Below are 20,452 nucleotides of genomic sequence, written 5' to 3'. Positions count from 1 at the left end.
TCTTGACTTTGAAACAATGATTATAGATTAAATGAGTAAAGAGCTATACCTTGGTTTCTGTTCATTCTGCGCCACACCAAGTAAGAACCACCTATCAATGCTACCTCTGCATAAATGAAGAGCTTAGTTCCTTTCCAAACTGCTTTTCTGGCTCCCGACATTTTGAAGTGTGCAGATCACATGACTGCAAGTGAAAAAAAATTGTTTGGCATGATACGACTACATACAGTACATGATAAAATCATGACAAAGTATTTCTGAAATCACAATGTCATAATTTAAAGTTATAAGTTTTTTTCTTATGTGATCCTACTTTTGCCTGTATCTGGCCACGCGTTTTGAACTCGCCACCCAAAAATGATGGTTTTGTTACGCTTTTCCAAATGGAGACTCGTTCAAATTGTTATCTCTCTGCTTAAACAAAAGGTATTGAAGTGTGTTTGGTGTCATGTTGTAGCTAAATGTGTGCCCTAACTGACCTCCAAAGGAGAATTGTTTATCAGCTAAGATAGTGGAGTTAGAGTTGTTTGAGTTCAGAATGACCGAGGTCAGGTGGTGGATGAGGCGGTGGCGGATGAGGCGGTGGCGGTATGTGCAAAGTCTATGGGGAAATAAAGATTTTGTGTGCGCGTTGAATCAACTGATCATATCTTTGCATCCATATGGGCTACAGACATGGTTAAGGGCTGGGGTATGAACGTTTGGACAGTATTTATTTTGGGACATCAGAGCACATCAGACATATCGAATTGCATTCTGAATACGAAGAATGTCATTCTGATATCAAATAATTTTGATTTTTGAAATTCGCAATTTAATACACATTTTATGGCAAATCATTAAAATTGATATTTTTGATATTTAACAGTACTTGAAGTAAACTTTATAAATCTGATGATTTATACTTAAAGTGTATGTAGGTGGGATGAAAAGCCGACGATCAATTGAAAATGTTGACCTTTCAAATATTGAAGATATGGATTTTTTTATAAAAAAAAAAAAAAAAAATTAGGTCTTTTGGGGAAAAAAATCCATATCTTCAATATGAAATGTCAAAATTTTCAATTGACCATCGGCTTTTCCTCCCTGCTACATACACTTTAAGAATATATCATTAGATTTATAATTTACTGAGGACTGTTATATATCAAAATTTGAAAAATATCAAATTTTTATAATTTGTCATAAAATTTGTATTATATTGTGATTTCAAAAATGAAAATTATTTGATATCAGAAAGAGATGCTTCGTATTCAGAATACAATTCGATAGGTCTGAGGTGTTCTCATGTCCTACAAAAAATACTGTCGAAACGCAATAAACGCTCATTTTAGATCCCTTAAGAGCTCTTTTGAAAGATTATTTATTCTGCTTATTGTTTTTAATCATTTTGAACTCTTTATGATTGGTTTAGTCTATGAAATGCAAACTCATGTACAAAACTACCTGTTTTCATATTAAACACTGTAGTAAGCAATGCGGATGTCTTCAAAATCTAAAAGTTGCTCTAAATTTTTTATTACTTATCCTATCATAGTCAAAGTTTACATTTTCTGAGAGGAAATTTGATGATGAATTTAAATATGGACTTACTTTTTTTGTATGGGTTAGGGGTAAAATGTTTCAGTTCAAAATATGTTGAATTGTAAAAAATTTTGAACATATTTTGGGACACCCTGTATGCCGAGATTAACCTCTAACCAAATCAATGTTGTTTACTTTCAGTTTATAACTGCAAGTTAGTAAATAAGCAATGCATTAAGGGCTGTGGTATGAACGTTTGGACAGTATTTATTGTGGGACATTAGAGCACATCAGACATATCGAATTGCATTCTGAATACTGAAGAATGTCCTTCTGATATCAAATAATTTTGATTTTTTGAAATTGCAATGTAATACACATTTTATGGCAAATCATTAAAAATTGATATTTTTGATAATTTATAAACAGTACTTGAAGTAAACTTTATAAATCTGATGATTTATACTTAAAGTGTATGTAGGTGGGATGAAAAGCCGACGATCAATTGAAAATTTTGACCTTTCGTATTGAAGATATGGATTTTTTTCCCAAAACACCAACAAAAAAAAGGTCTTTTTGGGACAAAAATCCATATCTTCAATATAAAACGTCAAAACGTCAATGATGAACGAATGAATTGATGAATATCAATATATGACGACTGGATGATTGAATGAATGAATGCCATTTATTTATTTTTCATTGGCACATCGTCAGTTCCAAACACTGGATATCACTTTTTCATACAACATAAGACTCTCTGACCTTCAGAAAATCAGACTCAGAGTCTACATAACAATTAACATGTATGCATACACCCTAGACTAATTCCAATCAGCCGTCTACACTTCGCATGTACTGTGTATGCTTCGTAGTGACGACTGATTATCTTACAGGCCATATCATGACGGACTTCTGAAAAATATTCAATGCGACTTTGGTTGTGCGCCGTGCGCGACTGACTAGCGGCGCCCGTGTACCGCGGGGCTGTACCGCGCCGCTGTGAGAAGATCGCGCTCTGAACTTCTAAAAACAACAAACTCGGTCAAAAGGTCAATTTGGACACAACTGCGCATGCTCTATGCCACAGGAATCCTGTTGCAAAATCCGTCACTTTTTTTCCACGTAGTTTTCTCACTGATCTATACACAGTGTATAGAGATCAGTGAGTTTTCTCAGTCGTCAATCCACACGGTTGACGACTGAGGGCCCAGGGCTGAGGGCACCAGTCGTCAAGTGCCCAGACTAGTTTGATTAGCAGTGTTGAAAATACTAGTAATATTACAAATACCTCAAAGATGCACAAGATGAAACGTCATAGGTTTCGAGGCGTTCTGTCAAATGTCTTAAAAGGAAATTGCAACTTGATTAGCTCGTGTGGCGCAATGGAATAGAGCATTGGACTCATGATCGTAAGGTTGTGGGTTCGAAATCGAACCCCATCTCGGCCATTGCTTCTACTCAAAGTCAACAGACCCTAGAGTAATCATTGTACCGTCCAAAAATGGACCATCAGGCTATGATGTTTCCAAATAGACGTAAAAGTTTGTAGAAATTGACCCTGTGTCAGCTTGGTGAAATGGCGATGAAAATCGCCCCTGCCGAGTTCCTCCGGGAGTTTCCAATTAAAGACAGACAGACAGACAGACAAACTCCGACCTCAAACTTTGTTGTGAATTTGTGAAATTGTGATACGACGGGCTGCATATTTGGCACATATAGACTCTAGAGGGCAGCAAACTTTTCGGAAGTCGCCAATGATTGAAATACAATACTTTTGATTGGATAAAATTGTCGTCGTACTGACTTTTGACCAATAGCTGATTACATACTGAAAACAGTACGGTATCCCCAAATTTCATTCACAAAAATGGCGACGATCACGGCAGATGTTGACGTCAAAACGTCCACGTTGGAGTCGAGAAAAGAAGCTTTGCGAGGCAGAAATCTTGGTGGATATGGAGGGAGTACAATCGGAACGAATGCTAAACGAGGTGATGCACTTGCAGTTGACATAGATGCACACGATATGTCAATGGATATCGTTACAGCTGGGAGTGGAAGTGGTGGTAAGCTTAACGCTTTTCCCCATGATTCATGGATTATCATGATTTAGACACAAAAGTAAAACGTTCAAATCTGTCTCAACGCCTTTTGTTCTTGTACTAGCATCATTTGATATTAACATTATAATGTAGGTCAATCAATAATAATTGTTCTAAACTGTGTCTGGATGTGCATTGTTGTTGCTCCAGTTTGAGTTAATTGTATAATAATAATTAATATACATGACTTTTTGCTCCAGTTCCAATAATTGAAACTCACGGCTCAGACCGGGAGTTCTAACAAAGTGCTGTGTATGTGTTTATATGTGTTTAATGTGCATTCACGTCAGGTCTTCGGCTAGTTGTAGTAACTACAAATTTCGAACGTTTGAGGACTTGTTCTCAAGTTGTAGATACTCCCGTCGCGTAGGGTGCCTCCATGGTTTTATTTTGGCAAGTTTGCATTAGTATACCTAGTAAAATACTCACTTTAGAAACCTGTGCCACTGATGAATGTCATCTGTGATTGCTCAACTTATTCTACGTGTACACATGTATCAGCTTTTGTCCAAAGAAATATTTAAAAAGTCCACTCCACGACTAGTCGACTATAGATGTACATGTGTGTATGGTGATGAATGCACACTAAATCGCGGCGACACATACACGTAGCTCCTTGGAACTCACGGTCGGAGCCTAGGTCTTAGGCAGGATTTGAAGGTTTGGTGATTAAAAAAACTGGGTGTGTAAATTTAATATTTGTGTACAAACTATAGGCCATGTGGGCAAAAACTGGGTGTGTATTTACAAATTTGGGTGTGTAAAACACTCCCTACATGGCTGGCTGCCTAAGATCTTGAGTCACATACAAACTTAGCCATCAGTACGAAGAAATCGTTGCTCAAATGATTGCAAAAAACTTTTGTAATAATTTTTCACCACAAAATATGATATGAAAACACCGGTAAGCAATCACAGACGACTTGCAAATCAGTGACACAGGTTCCAAAAGTGAGTAAGTTTTAGGACATTTTGTCCATGTCTCCAGAATGGAGAGGGTGATGCGTGGGAAATACAACCAATACAACAGAAGAGGCTTTTCCATATGTACAGTGAACAATCAACAAGAAATGAAATCCAATGTTTTAACAGATATATCTGCACAAGCGACTGATAGCCTATCTTTAGTATTGATGCTTTCAGGCTTTAAATGATAGCAAGAAATGGAAATCACCACATCTTAATGGATTCACATTAACCTGCGGCGGAAATGTCAAACTGTCAATTACAACGTCTACTAGTGGACTGGTTTTTAAATCCACTCTCATCAAACTAATAAAAACTGTAAACTACAATTTTCCAAGAAATTAAAAGAAGAAATACTAAATACCCCGGTATTGCTTAGTTTCAATGATGCTTACCGATCGAGTCGCCTTGATGGTGTATTTCCGATCATTTTGCAACGTGGCTGAAAAATATTTCCCAGGCGCGAGTATCGCCATTAGACATGGCCCGGTAACCTGGATAAAATTTAACTCAATCGATCGTCCAATCCTAGTTCACCTGAGTGATCACATGGTTTGCCGAATGAATAGAATCGGTGTCGGAACAAGGATTGTTACTTGTAAACAAATCGTTTTGCCGGCACGTTTCAAGAAATTAAATTTACGATCTTTTGATAATTAGTTGGGGATCGTTTTATTTTTAACATCTGGCATGAGAGATTGAGAATGTGGGTTAAAGATAAGCCACTTGGTGTTCTCATTTTGCAACTAAAATACGGTAGGCTTCTCATAAAGCTTAAATTTGCGGGCCAAGATGCTGGCCATCCAAGCACCCTCACTACATTCTGGTATGTGAGGGTGCTTGACCAGGCATAGGAGAGAGGTACTGAACCAATTTTGGAATTACAATGTAACATAACATGTACAATGTATATATCGTCTCTGCCCTCACCATTTTTGGAGATTTTCAAATCAGTGTTAGATTTAGTATCAAAAAAGTAAAAAAACATATATGCACTGATGCATGTAAACCAAACATTTACATGCACAACAGATAATTCAAATACGTATGCACACTGCATGAATTTTTTCCCAGCTGTGCATTTAAGGTTATAGGCCTACAGGATTTTGAAATTTTGTGTAGGCAAATTGGCTGCACGTAGCCACCTAAAATATTTTGTTTTTCAAAAAAATAAACATGGCAGGCCTAAAAATCATACTTCATCTTAAAGTTGACACTCTAATGATTATTATTGTAATACTTTTAACGTCATAGCTCATACACAAATGTACTTTGTAAGTGTTTCAATTTGTGTTCAATTCATGAGCATGAGGTTTTTTTTTAATTGAGGCCAGGAAAATATGGGGAGAGGGTCCGATTTCATTGCGATTTCGGATATGTGTTACAAACAAACCAATGAAATAATGTACCTATTTATTCTTTCGATATGTCCTCCTGATTTGAAACAGTAAGCTTACATGTTCACAGAATGTCAATGAAAATGATGGGGTAAATGTCGTCTTTTTTGCAACAACAATATTAATTAAGGATGCCAATATATTGACACAATTATTCCCTACATTATTTCTTTGAAGTATCAGCTAACACATGCATATCAAAATTTTATGAATCTGCTACGGGAAACATTAAAAATAATTTATTTTATCTCAGCATACCGTAAAACCCCGTCTACAAGCATATATAGTGTTTTTTATAAAAGCTTAATTAATTCGAAGCAAGCGTTAATATACTAATACAATTGATCGGTCTTAAAATAATACTTGTTTGTATATGCTTGGATCCGTAATTTATTTGCTCAAACTCCATAATGGCGACTGGATTAATGTAGCTTTCATCAGAAGCACACTATATGCTTGTAGACGGGGTTTTACGGTATCAGGCCAAATGGTCCAAAATGGAGTTTTGAGATACATTGTATGCACACATTTAGTTTCAAGTACTCACATTACAGTATCAATGCACAATCCCATAATATTCCAGGTGCAGTGCTCCTGTATTACTACTGATAATCCTTACTGCATGGGAAGTATCAATTGATTTTCACAAAACTTGCAGAAATTGACAAATTTCTGCCAAAACTCCACACTATCTATATCATGTTCAAACCATGTGCTAAGTTGTTTACAATGCTAGTTAGTGTTGCCAGGGCCAAGGTGATACATGTAGTACTTATTTTATTGATTTTGTCTAGTATAGTGCTGGTTGAATACTCATGCTCCACTGTGCGTATGCTTCAGTGATTTTAGAAATCAAATGAAAATGATAGGGTTGCCAGTTCATGCACTGGAATAATAATCATTATAAGGGGGCACATCACTAAATAAATGTCCCATTGAAATACATGTGATAAATGATAATACAATAAAGTAACTAGGTGCATATTGCATAATAATTATGAGTCCTGGGGGAGGGTAGAATGGGGGAGGGGGGGGGAGCAGTTGTTGGCAAACATTTACAGTGCATCTTTATAAGGCTTAGGAAACACTACAGAAACATTCAAATCTGCATCATAATATCTAGGCCATCTAAAGTTTGCACATTGGCAAAGTTAGGCTGGCGAGAGCAGGGCCAGGGAGGATGACAGGAAATGTTGGCATACCTTTAAAAATCTAACCCACGGGCCCCCCATGTATATTTGGGATTCCCCCTTCCAAAGAAAATGATAGCCCCTCACACCTTCTCTTTCTTCCATGAGTTACACTAAATGCGAAAGGATTTAGTGTAGTGTCCCCTTAAAACAAGAACTGTCTTTAAAAAAGAATTAGTGCTGTGGGATATCTAGAGCAAATATTGATACACAAAAATAATTAAAAAAATACTTTGTTGATACAATTTTTTCAATCTACATCTTTGAGATGTTTAATATATACATATATACTTCATAAATAAAAATTAAAAAACAAAAGACAAGTTGAGTGGAATTTTCACCCTACGTAACCTTAAAAGGTTTGGTGCATGTAAACTAAATAAGATGTACAAAGAATCAAGGAAAAATTTTTACATACCGTACATTGTATACATTGTATCTTTAATTCTAAGCTTACTGTTTACCTGTTTCAGATTGGCGTCAGAGGAAAGCTATGAATGGCATGCCAAGCAATGGAATGGGTACAATTCAACCTTTCACCAAACCACACAGTGGACTTACTGTCCCAACAAAACTCTTCCATGAGTTAAAAAATCTTCTCAGAGAAAAGGATCTTCAAGTGAGTAGGCCCCCTACTGGTACAAAGAAAATAGACTTTGAGCAATTACTTATGACCAGGAGGGAGCCCAAGGCACCATGAAGGCAATTGCCTTGGATGTCGAATGCTTTTGCCGTCACATGTTTTTGCCTTCGCCTTTGTAGAGCATGTTTAATGGCAAGTTATTAGCCAATAAGTTGCTGGCTATTTTCAACTTTTGACTTCACATCTGAATTTGTTCACACAATTGTACAAGCGTTAAATCTTGTTGAAATTCATACGAGCATTTTCTAATTGATTTCTGTGAGTTAAATTTCTCATTTTTACAATATAGCCTTTTATTATATTTTGATTGTTTATTTTCTTTTCTTTTGCCCTATTTTTCATTGTCTAGGTAAGACGAGTGGTATTCCTAGGCGTATTCAACATTTTATGTTCCTTTATTTTACTGGTATGGTGTCAGTCTACAAACAGTATGGGTAAGTAATAAATTTATGAAAAAAATAATGATGCTGAATGTTTAATATTATAGGGGCAAGGAATCCAATTACTACACTGGAATTTCAGTGACCCACGATAGAGTTGGGCGACTAAGTCGCCAATAGTCGTTAGTCGCGACTATTACTGATAGTCGCGACTACGACTATTGAAAACCAAAAGTCGACTAATGCAATTATATTTTTGTGTTAAAACATTACTTTAAAAGTGCCAGTTATTACGCACCAAACCAACCAAATACTAACATATAAACTGCGAAAAATGTGAAAAAATGTTAGTCATTGTCTTACCAATAGTAACACTAACTAACAAGTAATCATAATGTCCATAAATCATCATTAAATTGGTGTTATTGACTTGTTGTCGAACTACTTTCCCACAAGATAAAAGCCGTTAAAAAATTACTTAGAACTGTCGAACATCTCATTATGATTATAATTTATGCAGCGATAACAGGTGTAGCAGCGTCATAGCGTGCATGTACAGACCTAGGTTGGGTGTTTGTACCAACTACTGAAGGTATGAGATTATTTCAACTTTGGAAAGAAACAGCGAGAACTTCCGAGAAGTGTTTTCCAAAAGGAAAATTTAGGAAAATATTATTAGATTAGAAGTACTTTTCACGTAATTTCAAAAAGCTATGCTTATTGTGGTAACAGAATATTTAGAAAGCAACAGGAAAATAAACAAATTAGCTGACAAACAGTCGTAATGTTGCAATGCCACCCCTGTAGCGACAAATGCAGTAGTCTAGATGAGGTCAGGTGACGTAGGTTGGAGGTGAAAGTTAATCGTACATGCACGATGCAACACGTTCATGAGCATACCATGGAAAATATGCACTGCCGTACCGGCATGTTTACATATTTTCATGCACAGCAAAACATGAAAACGAACGAAGATCGCTTTTGGAATATTGAAGGTTTGAGAAATTATATGAAGTTTCTTGTGCTGTTGCTGGAAAGTGGCAAGTGAATTTAATTGAACAGATAAGTTAGGCCTATATTACAGCATTTTACAGTCAAATATTTGCATCGCAAACGTGCGATACAGTGTAGCAATTTGTATCGCAACAATGCTGGTTTGTGTAGCAAACTGTGATGCGATGCCGGCAATCACGGGTCCTGTAATCATGCATTATAAATACTAAATTGCCACCAATCTTTCACCCGATTTTTCAGTCCAATTTTAACCACAGATAGTCGCGACTATAGTCGTAGTCGCGACTATTTGCTGTCGACTAGGAAAAAAGTGATAGTCGCCCAACTCTAACCCACGACAAGCGGTTCATTATTTATGGTAAGAAATTAGGTACCGCTAGGATGTACCTCATTTCCGATCATAAATACTGAACCGCTTGTCTTGAGTCACTGAAATTTCAGTGTAGTAATTGGGATCCTTGCCCCAATAATCTACATAACTTTTGTTACCAGTGTGTTATTATTTTTTGAGAAAAATGCAAAAATAGTCACAGCTTTACCACAGGGGTGTAGTACCCCCTTAAGCACATGACATGTTAAACTGAATTTTCTCTCTGTTTTTATTCCAGCGCTAACTGCATACACATTTTTAACCTTCTTTGATTTTATGACACTTGTAACTTGTATAATTACAATATGGGTATCCAAGCAGAGACCAATTACTGTCTACACATTTGGGTAAGTGTTGTAATGTTCTGTCCTCTGTCAGCTGGAATATAAAATTATTCTGGGTTGCCAATTTATTTACATACTAAAGTAATATATAAAATATACTGCACCAATAAAGTATCCTTACACTTGGAAAAATAATCACAAATTCTAAACTGAACAATATTGGCGTAAATTTGTTTTTTAATAGATGCACTATCTGGCGCAGTCTAGTACAATGTATATGTCACAATGATTAAGTTGAGTATAGTGTGGTAGCTGTATTCCTGTAAAGCTTTTTGACCCCCATTCCCCAATATCAATTTAGTTATCACTGATTTAATTTTCCTTTGAATTCAGTTGAAGAAACGATAACTTTTTATTTATTTGTTCAAATTATATGAGCCTCACAAAATGTGTGCAAGTTGCATCACATCCAAAACTAAGACCTAAGAAGTACTAGTTTTAGCTTTAAATAAGGACATTGATTGGAGTGACTGCATCTTAATTGGTGTACAATGTAACCCCTATATGTATATTTAGGGCAGTTATTTCCAAATCTTGCTGAAATTAGTTCGATTTGTAGAATCTGGAATATGCCATGTTCTTTGTTTACAAGTGGGGTATGAAACTGCCACTAACTCAATTCTCTACTTGTGCATTCAATTACAAAACTATGATCATGCACTCACACTTATTATGTGTACTTTCTTTTTGTTTGATTTTGATACATAAGTTAAATGATTGCATATTGTTTTGCGTTGTCTTTATTCCCCATCTTACAGGTATGAGCGTTTTGAAGTTCTTGTAGTTTTTGCCAGTACCATGCTTGCTATATTTGGTGCAATATTTATCATGAAAGAAAGGTATGATATGTTTGTTTAGTCAATAGACATACATAAACAAGTAAAGGCAGTGGATCATTTGGAATTAAAGTTAGATTTCTTATAGATAATTTTGTGAAAATTGCCACAAACCTAATGATTTGCCAGTTACATAGAAATTGCACTTTTCAAAGGCTGATATGAATTGAATACCTGAGTGGAAGAAGGGCCCAACTCCAATTTTTTACAAAAATGAGTTTGACCCAGCATTTTATTGCCAGCAGACTGTTCTTCCTTGTGTGTAAATGATGAGCCAAAATCCACTCTCTAAATAGACTTCCACATACACTTAATCATGGTTTTCATGGAAGAAAGGCCCAACTCCATGGAGTTGGGCCCTTCTTCCACAAATATTGGGTTAAAGAGGAATTTTGTTCATCCATGAAATCTGCTTTTCACTACAATAAACTTTCTTGCTAACATATTTCCAGGGGGCTGGCATTTTCTTCGGAGGGGGGGGGGGTCATAGAATTTTCAGACCAAAAATAGGGGGTTATAATTTTTTAACACCCAAAATAGGGGGTTATAGAATTATTAAGGGCTGGTGACTTAAAATTTTCGCGCGCTGCGCGCGCATTCTTTAAATTCGCAGTCGAAATGTGCGTACAATCTATGCAAAATTTTTACACGCTCCGCGCGCCTTCTTTACACTTACATTAAAAATTTTACCCCGCTCCACACACTTTCTTCACTTTTAAGTTTTGACACGCTCCGCGCCTTAGTTCCGGCAACGAATAATTTTTCTTGAGTCTGTGTAGTTGGAAGGGGGGGGGGGTCATAAAATTTTTCGACCTGCGATAGGGGGGTCAGTCGTAAAAATTTTTGCCCGCGATAGAGGTCATAAAAAAATTGACTCGGTCACCGACATATTTGTGACCCCCCCCCCTTCCGAAGAAAATGCCAGCCCCTTTAATACATGCTTCTACTAGTGCAATTAATGGATAATTACCAAATTTCTGCAGCTATTTATAACACATCTGCTTACGGAATTGGCACTTGCAGTATATTAGTGGAAGAAGGGCCCAACTCCAGATCGTATTAAGACCTGTACCGTTGCCATGGAAACATCATATATAATTTTGAATGTATGTAATATTGTATGTTCATGTATTAAAAGTCCACTGAAGGTGAAAACATTCTGCCCATAAAACTTTTCGAAATAGTAAGTTTTTTCTTAAGGGTGGTCTTAACCCTGGAATTATGGAAACTTTCGGGCTTCATAACTGCTAAATTATTAGTCTAAAGAATATAAAAGTATACATTTTCAGACTGGAAATGACTTGCTGAATTCATCTGTGAGGTCCAATTTAGCCAAAATGCTCATTTTGGAGAAAATCCCAAAAACAGGTTTTTGGCCCAAATTTTTCAGTGCAACATAACAAAAAAATTGTTTGGCCAAAAATTTTTTTTTATTAATTTTTAAAAACTAGATAAAAATATCTAGGGACCGTTTTTTTATTTTTTTGAATTTTGACCAACTTTGAGAAATTTGCACCAAAAATGGTCAAAAAATGCAAAATTTTCAAAAAAATCATAAAAAAGCCTGATTTTCGCCCAAATTTCAAATATGTTGGGTGAAGTTGGACAAAATTCAAAAAAATGAAAAAACGGTCCCTAGATATTTTTATCTAGTTTTTTAAAAATTAATAAAAAAACATTTTTGGCCAAACAATTTTTTTGTTACCTTGCATGAAAAAATTTGGGCCAAAAAACCAGTTTTTTGAGATTTTCTCCAAAAATGAGCATTTTGGCCCAAATTGGACCTCACAAATGAATTCATCAAGTCATTTCCATTCTAAAAATGTATACTTTTATATTCTTTAGACTAATAATTTAGCAGTTATGAGGCCCGAAAGTTTTCATAATTCCAGGGTTCAGACCAACCTTAATATCTCAAAAACAGTTTTGATGGAGTTGGGCCCTTCTTCCACTCAGGTATTCAATTGTAGTCTTATTCACACATTTCCTTGTAAAATGGAGTTTCTGTATGATTAGAAACATCTAGAAAATACAATATCTCAATAACACTGAAAGCGACTGTTTTCTTTTAGCGCAAAGTCATTTAAGCATTAAATTCAAATGCAAGGCAAACATGCACTGATATAATAGAACTTAGCTGGTAAGACTATTATGTCAATGCAATAATCAAACAATTTGTTTTATTTTAAAATTACAGTATAGAGAGAATATTTGAGCCTCCAGAAGTGCACACAGGTCGGTTAATGGTTGGCGCAGCTTTTAGGCTTTGTATGCCATATCGTCATAGCCTATGGGGTTGAGAATAAGGCATTTATACATGTGTCTGGAGCATCAAGGTCCAGCTGGTTACAAGAACACTTTGCTGATATGAGCAGAAAGTAAGTAGCACAGCTTACCAATTAGATACTAAGACATTAAGGATCCCAAGTGGATAACTCAGAGAGGCTGGTATTTTGTTTACTTCTTATTATAAATTTTTTATGACCAAGTGATGTAAATTACCATCCAGTGTTCATCATGTTATTATTGTTAACTTTAAGGAGCACATACAAATACATAATGGACATACTTTTTTTTTTTGGAAATTCGAGTATAGTCCCACCCCCCCCAATTTTGAAAAATGTTCACAAAAAAAACCGCCATTCTATATCAATCCACAATGTTATGATTCCCGCCTATTACAAGCTGATCAGAGTATAGGATAGATTGGATAATTTTTTCAGCAGTCTTGTGACTTAAATAATTAATCTTACTTCATATTACTACTAGATAATCTAAAATGACCATTTTGTTCTTTTTCTTTGCAGCTTTTGCGCCTATGTACCAGGTTTTGATAAGATGTTATTGCCAAGGGTCAATCCATTTGCCCTTATAGCATTTGCAGGAGCTTTAGCTTTGTGTTTTACTGATCTTATGGTTGATGTCAAGTAAGTAGAGTACTAAAATGAGAGAAATAAACAGATAGTAAATCACATTACCATTGAGATATATCAATTGTATGAGCTAACAATAGTGGATAGGGATACCTGGAATTTCAACCAAGTAGACAGATTTATATCTTATAATCATTATAGTACATATACAAGTTTACCCATGCAATGACAAAAAGGTTGGCAATGAATAGTCTGTGTGCCTTACCGATGACGCCATTTTAGAAACTTATGAACCCACATTGGTAGTGGTCTTACAATATGAATTGTTCTATATCAAAATATGCTAGTTACAAAAATGTTTATACTTCTTAAATTTGCTTTGTTGTTGCAGTAATTATCATATAGCGGACACGTTAGCAGCCATTTCAATAGCATTAATGACATGTGGAACCATGTTTCCTATGAGTATATATACCGGTACCATATTATTACAGACTACACCAGGACATGTCATTGGACAACTGGACAAATGCCTTAGGGAGGTAAGAACAGTTTTAAGGTTTGATCAGACTTCTAATTAGTTGCAGCAATTTAGAAACAATTAATAGGTGATCTAAGGTTAGAACTGATTGTGTAAAAGCTACATGTAGCAGCGATATTATATTATCAAACTTAACTTCAGGTGATCTCTCATCTACAGTCAAATTGACTTGCCAAGTAGTTGCCATTGTCAGGATTTTTTTCTGGAAGAAGCTATATTACCCTAAAAAATTATCAAAAGCTTGATAAATCTGAATAAAAAAATTGGAAACATTTTGAAATAAATATTCCAAAAAATGTTAGTCAAAATCAGCCCACTTCAGCCATATAAACAGCTTTTTATAATTTCTGACAGATTTTTGAAAAATTCTCAAAATTTGAAATCTGGTTTGGTAGGGCCAGAAGGTGGTGTGCATAATAGCCACTTAAACATAGGCAGGCACTTTGGAAAATTTACCCACCCAACAACAAAGTTACCCATCACTGGCATTTGGGCAGGCGTAAATGTACACCTGTGGCATTAACCACTCACATGATGATTTCTTATGTACCTTGAATATAATGTTAATTTTGAATTTGAATGTTATTTATTTCAGGCTTCTACATTGGATGGTGTGTTAGAATTTCGCAATGAGCATTTTTGGACTCTTTCTTTTGGTCGTATAGCTGGGTCACTACATGTGAGGGTTAGGAGGGATGCCAATGAACAGGTAAAGGGAAACAATTAAATCAACAAATATGTGTACTTGTGTGCAAATGTTAAGGTATAGGATTATATGTGATGTGTAATGTCAAAAGGAGACACTTTTGGGCAGGATCATAAATGGAGAAATAGCCAAAAATCTGCCCGGGGTGGTTTTTTGACAATTTGGGTTTGTTGCGAATTTGTGATGTTATTATTGTTTAAAATATTGTCTGATAGTTTCAGACCGGAATATAACTGGCATCTTGTATTTTTTTAGACATTTTTCAAGGTAATTCCTACCCTCAACATTGTCAATAATATTTTTAAAGGCCGATATCTCAATTTCAAATTCTATAATACCATAACTTACGAACTCAATATCTTCGCTTAGGAATGTCCGATTTCATTGGGGAAAACGGCGTTGTGGAGCAAAATATCTCTATATTTAAGATATGTTAAAACCTCAAACTTGATAACCTGCCCAAAAGTGTCTCCTTTTGACATGACACGTCACATATGCAAGTGAAAAGTTTATGTCAGTTTTGTCAAAAATTTGGGCACAGCAAATAATGTAACAAAACTTTCACAATAAATAAATCTAAAAAGTTCTGCTTATTAGCACTGATTGAAATGGTCTTAGTTGAGTATAACGTCTTGCATGCTTTGTGAAATGCAGTTTTAAGTCTGACCATAACTTATTCACTTTGTCTCTCTTCCTGTCTCTGCCTCATTGTTTGTTGCTCTGTTTATGTCTCCTCCTTCTCTCCTGCACTCATGCTGATCTTTGTAACTGTAACATATGACATTAATGATTTATGATGTTGTTATATTTATCCAATGCATTTTCTTTCTTTTTTCAGATGGTGTTGGCTCATGTTGCAAACAAAGTATCTCATCTGGTTTCTATCTTAACAGTTCAAGTCATCAAAGATGACTGGACAAGACTCGCACCAATGACATCATTCACAAATATGTCTTCAACAAAGCTTCCTCCACCAGCACCTTTATCATCAAGTATCATGTCTGCCATGCCCAACTCAAATGCTTACACACCACCATCGTCACCGCCAAACTCACAGAAAACTGTACCCAAGATGAACTTTGATTATTTAAAGACACCAGCAAGGGCATCAAGTACACCATATGGGACTCCAGTGAAAGATATAAGTTTTAATTCAAATTTCACACCAATTGCACCCTCAACAACTGCAAAGTTTACATCTGAAATAGGTAGAACTGACTACACAAGTGTCCCTTTAATGGGATTAACAAGAACTGGAATACCACCTGCTGGTCAAACAAGTGCAGGCTTGGGACTGAAGAATACAGGGGTGATTAGTGTGAATAGTTTAGGAACATCTAATTTATATGCAATGGGTAAAACACTGTCTAATCAAAGACCAACTAGCCTGAGGTGATGAATAATGGAGAAAAGGAACTATTTTTTTGTCCTTTCCTGATATATTTTTTCTGTGTGTCAAGACAAGCACAACCTCTACCAGTTTATCACAAAGGAAAGATATTTCAAGTATTTAAAAGCTGCACTGATCTCCTTTACTGTTGCATTCTGAGTGTGGGTAAAATCTTGGATATATGGTGCTTAGATGCTCCCAAATTAATATATTGGTAAATATGATCGCTGTTTATTGTAGAACTGAATAGTTCAGATGGTAGAGCACTGGACTCGTACTCCATTGCCAGTTCAAATCTTGCTTCAGACAAATTTCATCTACTTTTAAGGAAAATATCACTGCTCAATTTGATAATGCAATCATTGTAGCTGGCTACATGGAGCATGACCTTCATGGTATTGGGATGCATGCAATCACTTGCTGGATAAAGCTTTATATAGTGGAATTCCCAATAGCTTGTACTAATTTAACCAAGAATATACCATTGTCTGTGTGCACTTGATTACTTAGCAGTGAAATTTGCACAGTGACGATGTGTACATTGACAAAGATATACTTTGAAAAGAATTCTGGCAAATACCAGAAAAGTGAATTGAATCGGTGGAGTCTGCAAAACATTTCAACCTGAAAATTGCAGACATTTGATGTAAATAATTGGTTCGAAATGAAACAGCTGAATAATGTATACAACTTTTATCAAAATGATTGGTACCCATCAGTTTTCACTATTTAATGAATATACTGCCCCTTGCAAGTGTGCCTTGGATCTGTATGAAATGACCAGGCTTTGTAGTTTTAAAGCTGAATATCGGGTCATCTGAAGTTCATCTGATGTTGCATTTGTATGAAGAAATCTTGGTAATTTTCACCTAAAACAATGATGGACGCTAAACATTTTTATGGATGCTACACAGAGTGAAATGGTTTTTTTATTAGTGTAGCTGGTATTTTAGCACTGCACTCCACTCTGGCCAGGTTGAAGAAAGAAGCTGGAGCTTATCCTGATGAAAGCTTGGAACTGTTGACAGTTTTTTGCCTGTCCATTGGCAAACCCAATCTGTGGCATGAATGCAGAGATGCCAACCCTCTCTATTTAATAGGGAGGCTCCCTATTTTGGGGAACATTTTGTCCAGTTTGGCACCAAATTTGGCAACCTCCCTATTTCTGGCAAGTTTTGCGTCATTGAAGTTGCATGTAATTTTGAAAACCTCCCTATTTTTTGTTTGAATCCTCCTTATTTTTCTGGATTTTAATGTTGGCATCTCTGTGAATGCATTTGCAAGGGCCTACACCTTACATTTATTTTTCATAGTAGCTACCACTAAGATAAAATGCAAATGTTCGTTTAGGTCAATGCAAGCATGGAAATAGGGAAGCTTAGAATCGCAAATTTAAACAAGTGAAAAATATTGGCAGGCCTATGAGAAAAGAGGAATACATACATTTCCTTTTGAATATGGACACAGGGTAAGAATAAAGAAACAAACAGTTCAATATTGCCATATCACAAAAAAAGAAGAAGCAAAAAACGATCAAACAAACAGTATCTAAGATGTTGTTGAGAAAGAAAATTGACCGGGTCATAATAAAATATGATTTTCTTGGATAATACCAAGCCTTGTCTTTTGAAAATTGCTGGCGAGTGACAAATCACTCTCCTCAAAACTTGTCAGGTGAGCTGTAGGCGAGTGATTTTAATCACTTGTATTATTATTACACCAAATGTAGGTGAGTGATAAAAAGCTCTCCTCAGCTTCATTTTAGGCGAGTGATTGCTCTCACTCGCCTCAAAAGACAAGGCCTGATAATACCCATTTGCCATGTAAAGGACCAAGAATTTGAGATTTTAAAAGTCTCAGAATTGTGTATATTATCATGAATATAATATATTTATATATTTGTTTTTTGCCAACATGTTGAAGTGCCAGTCATTGTTCAAAGTTTTGGTGTATGTCTTGGGAGTGGAAAGCAAGACAATATCCATGGATTATTTTTAGAGGAAGCAGCTCAGTGATCAGGAGTGTGTTTCACTGACATTTATAATACATCGTTAGTCTCAACAGCAATTTCTGTGGGTTCTTTGTAAAAGAAGCAGCTCAGTGATCAGGAGTGTGCATCGCTAACATTTATGAAACATAGTAAATCTGTAACTTCCATTTCAATAAGAAAATTTATGATACACATCGTAAGTAATAGGGATTTGTAACTGGGAACACATCACAGAGTTTGCACTTGCACCTGTAACAGCGAGTACCTGCACCACGATGTGTTAAAAGTTTAGTAAAACACACCCCTGATATTAGACTTGGCTGTAGAAGACATATTATAGCATTGGATGATTCCTGAAATGGTGAACTATTGAATGACTTGGCCTATATATTTGAAAAATATAACATTTTCACCACTTGACTCCCTTCCATTCATCATGTCATAAAAGTGATATCGTTTTTGGCTTTTTATTTGCATACCGAAAAATGTACTTGTATTTTTGATGGTCGAATAAATGCTTTCAGGTACCGGTATTCATTTCTATGGGTCAATGATCGGTGGTCATCCTGAAAAATATGAATAAATGTCCTGTGCCTCAATGCTTATATAACAAAAGTGCTAATGCTTGTGAAGGATATATCCCTATTTTTACTGATAATGCTTCCAGCTGCACCTTTTGCATGATTGCTTACCGTATTTATTGACTGTTTCTACATTTTTGTGACAATGAGCTTCAAATGATGTTTAATATCTTTGTTTGGGCACTGAAATTAAAAGTAAGTAGTACTGTATTCAACCTAATTAGCACCCTTAAGGTTGTACTACACCCCTTGATTAATTTTTGCATTTTTCTCAAAAACTAATAACACACTGGTAACAAAAGTTATGTATATTATAGTGGTAAGGAATCCAGTTACTACACTGGAATTTCAGTGACTCAAGACAAGCAGTTATTGATTTATTGATCAAATATTGGTTTTCCCTCATTTTTGACTGTAACTCTACAACTGTTGTCTGTGCTGAAATAAAAATTTCCAGTGCAGTAGCTGTAGTCCTTGCCCCTATAATATACATATCTTACTTGTCACCAATGCGCTATAATATTTGAGAAAAATGCAAAAATAGCCACAAAATTGGCCAGGGGTGTAGTACCACCTTAAATCAGTCACTTTTGGGGTGCTGTTTAAAACAATGAAAATTAAAGTAAAAACTGGGAACTTCCATAAACATTGAAATACAGTGTATCTCAAATCAAAATGACCACAATCCTAAGCTGGAAGGTTTATATGGTAATATTATGTAGATATTTGACAGAAATTTGTTGTACATGTGCATTGATACAGGGCCCTTAGAATATCAATGCTTTGTCACTGAAGGAGCTACCATTCCTGAATAACGAAAGCACAAAATTAATAAATAAATAAATTGAAAAGGGGACTCTTTGGACTATGCCATAGTCGAATTTTATTAAAAATATGTTATTATTAGTCATGATGAACCCATTTCGTTGAACTCAAAATTATACTGATGTTTATTAAAATTTAAGTATTCAATAGTAAAATGGTCATAAAGAGTTAAAAATATCAGACGATTAGTGACAATAAAAGTAATTGAATGCAACATTATCTTGCAAAATTATAACGGCTCACTTTAATACTGAACAATTCTGATTTTGGAATCTACCAGTTTATTGATAGCGAACCCCGAAATTTCGACTATGAACTTTGAATTGTAAGCAGAACTTTACCCCTGGACTTTGCTCTCTAAAAACACACTGTCAAGCATACTTGTTTATCAGTCCATTAACCACAAGTACGCTAGATGTTTGATGAGAGATTAACTTTCAGCGTCAACACAAAAGCGCCGCAAATACCACAGACAGTTGTTTACGATGTAGTTAATGGTAATGGCGCGAGCCCAGACGATTTAAACCATAGCGAGGTATGGGTGACCAATCACAAGGCAGATCCATTTAAAGATGCATTACATCATGGACAATTTTAGTTAGGCCAGAAATTGGCCTAACTCTCCATAGAGTCCCGTGTTAAAAATCTTAACCGCAAGGCAATGTCAGTAGTCCACTTGGGAAGCTAACAAACAGAGGGAGTAGGGTGACTGATCAGATGCGAAAATCTATCAATTGTGCACACATTAATTAAATCAGAGTTTTAAGCTTAAATACA

The 20,452-nt window shown here is 35.7% G+C and overlaps 2 protein-coding genes across 4 annotated transcripts in view; one reads left to right on the top strand and one right to left on the bottom strand.

The window, feature by feature from the left end:
* Nucleotides 1–20,452, bottom strand: part of LOC140149093 (protein CEBPZOS-like) — a 61,163-nt gene that overhangs the window by 1,804 nt on the left and 38,907 nt on the right. The window contains exons 2-3 of one of the 3 annotated variants that reach the window (XM_072171261.1): nucleotides 2,816–2,900; nucleotides 50–184 (exon numbers count right to left, since the gene is read on the bottom strand). In XM_072171261.1, coding sequence (XP_072027362.1) covers nucleotides 50–161 — 112 coding nt within the window. In that variant the 5' untranslated portion in view covers nucleotides 162–184; nucleotides 2,816–2,900. Of the gene's footprint in view, nucleotides 1–49; nucleotides 185–2,815; nucleotides 2,901–3,000; nucleotides 3,230–20,452 lie in introns of those variants that run through there. The other 2 variants (XM_072171277.1, XM_072171269.1) reach the window with 2 other exon arrangements.
* LOC140149083 (zinc transporter 6-B-like) lies at nucleotides 3,360–19,467 on the top strand. Its single transcript, XM_072171249.1, is given in 11 exon segments — nucleotides 3,360–3,593; nucleotides 7,656–7,801; nucleotides 8,175–8,259; nucleotides 9,828–9,936; nucleotides 10,692–10,772; nucleotides 12,967–13,027; nucleotides 13,029–13,147; nucleotides 13,577–13,696; nucleotides 14,034–14,184; nucleotides 14,779–14,892; nucleotides 15,728–19,467. Coding segments are annotated over 11 exon segments (1,743 nt in total). The 5' UTR covers nucleotides 3,360–3,394; the 3' UTR covers nucleotides 16,286–19,467.

This window comes from Amphiura filiformis, chromosome 1 (assembly GCF_039555335.1).
Source record: "Amphiura filiformis chromosome 1, Afil_fr2py, whole genome shotgun sequence".
NCBI lineage: Eukaryota > Metazoa > Echinodermata > Ophiuroidea > Amphilepidida > Amphiuridae > Amphiura > Amphiura filiformis.
Note: the sequence above shows the minus strand (reverse complement) of the source record. Positions and strands in the feature narration are given on the sequence as shown.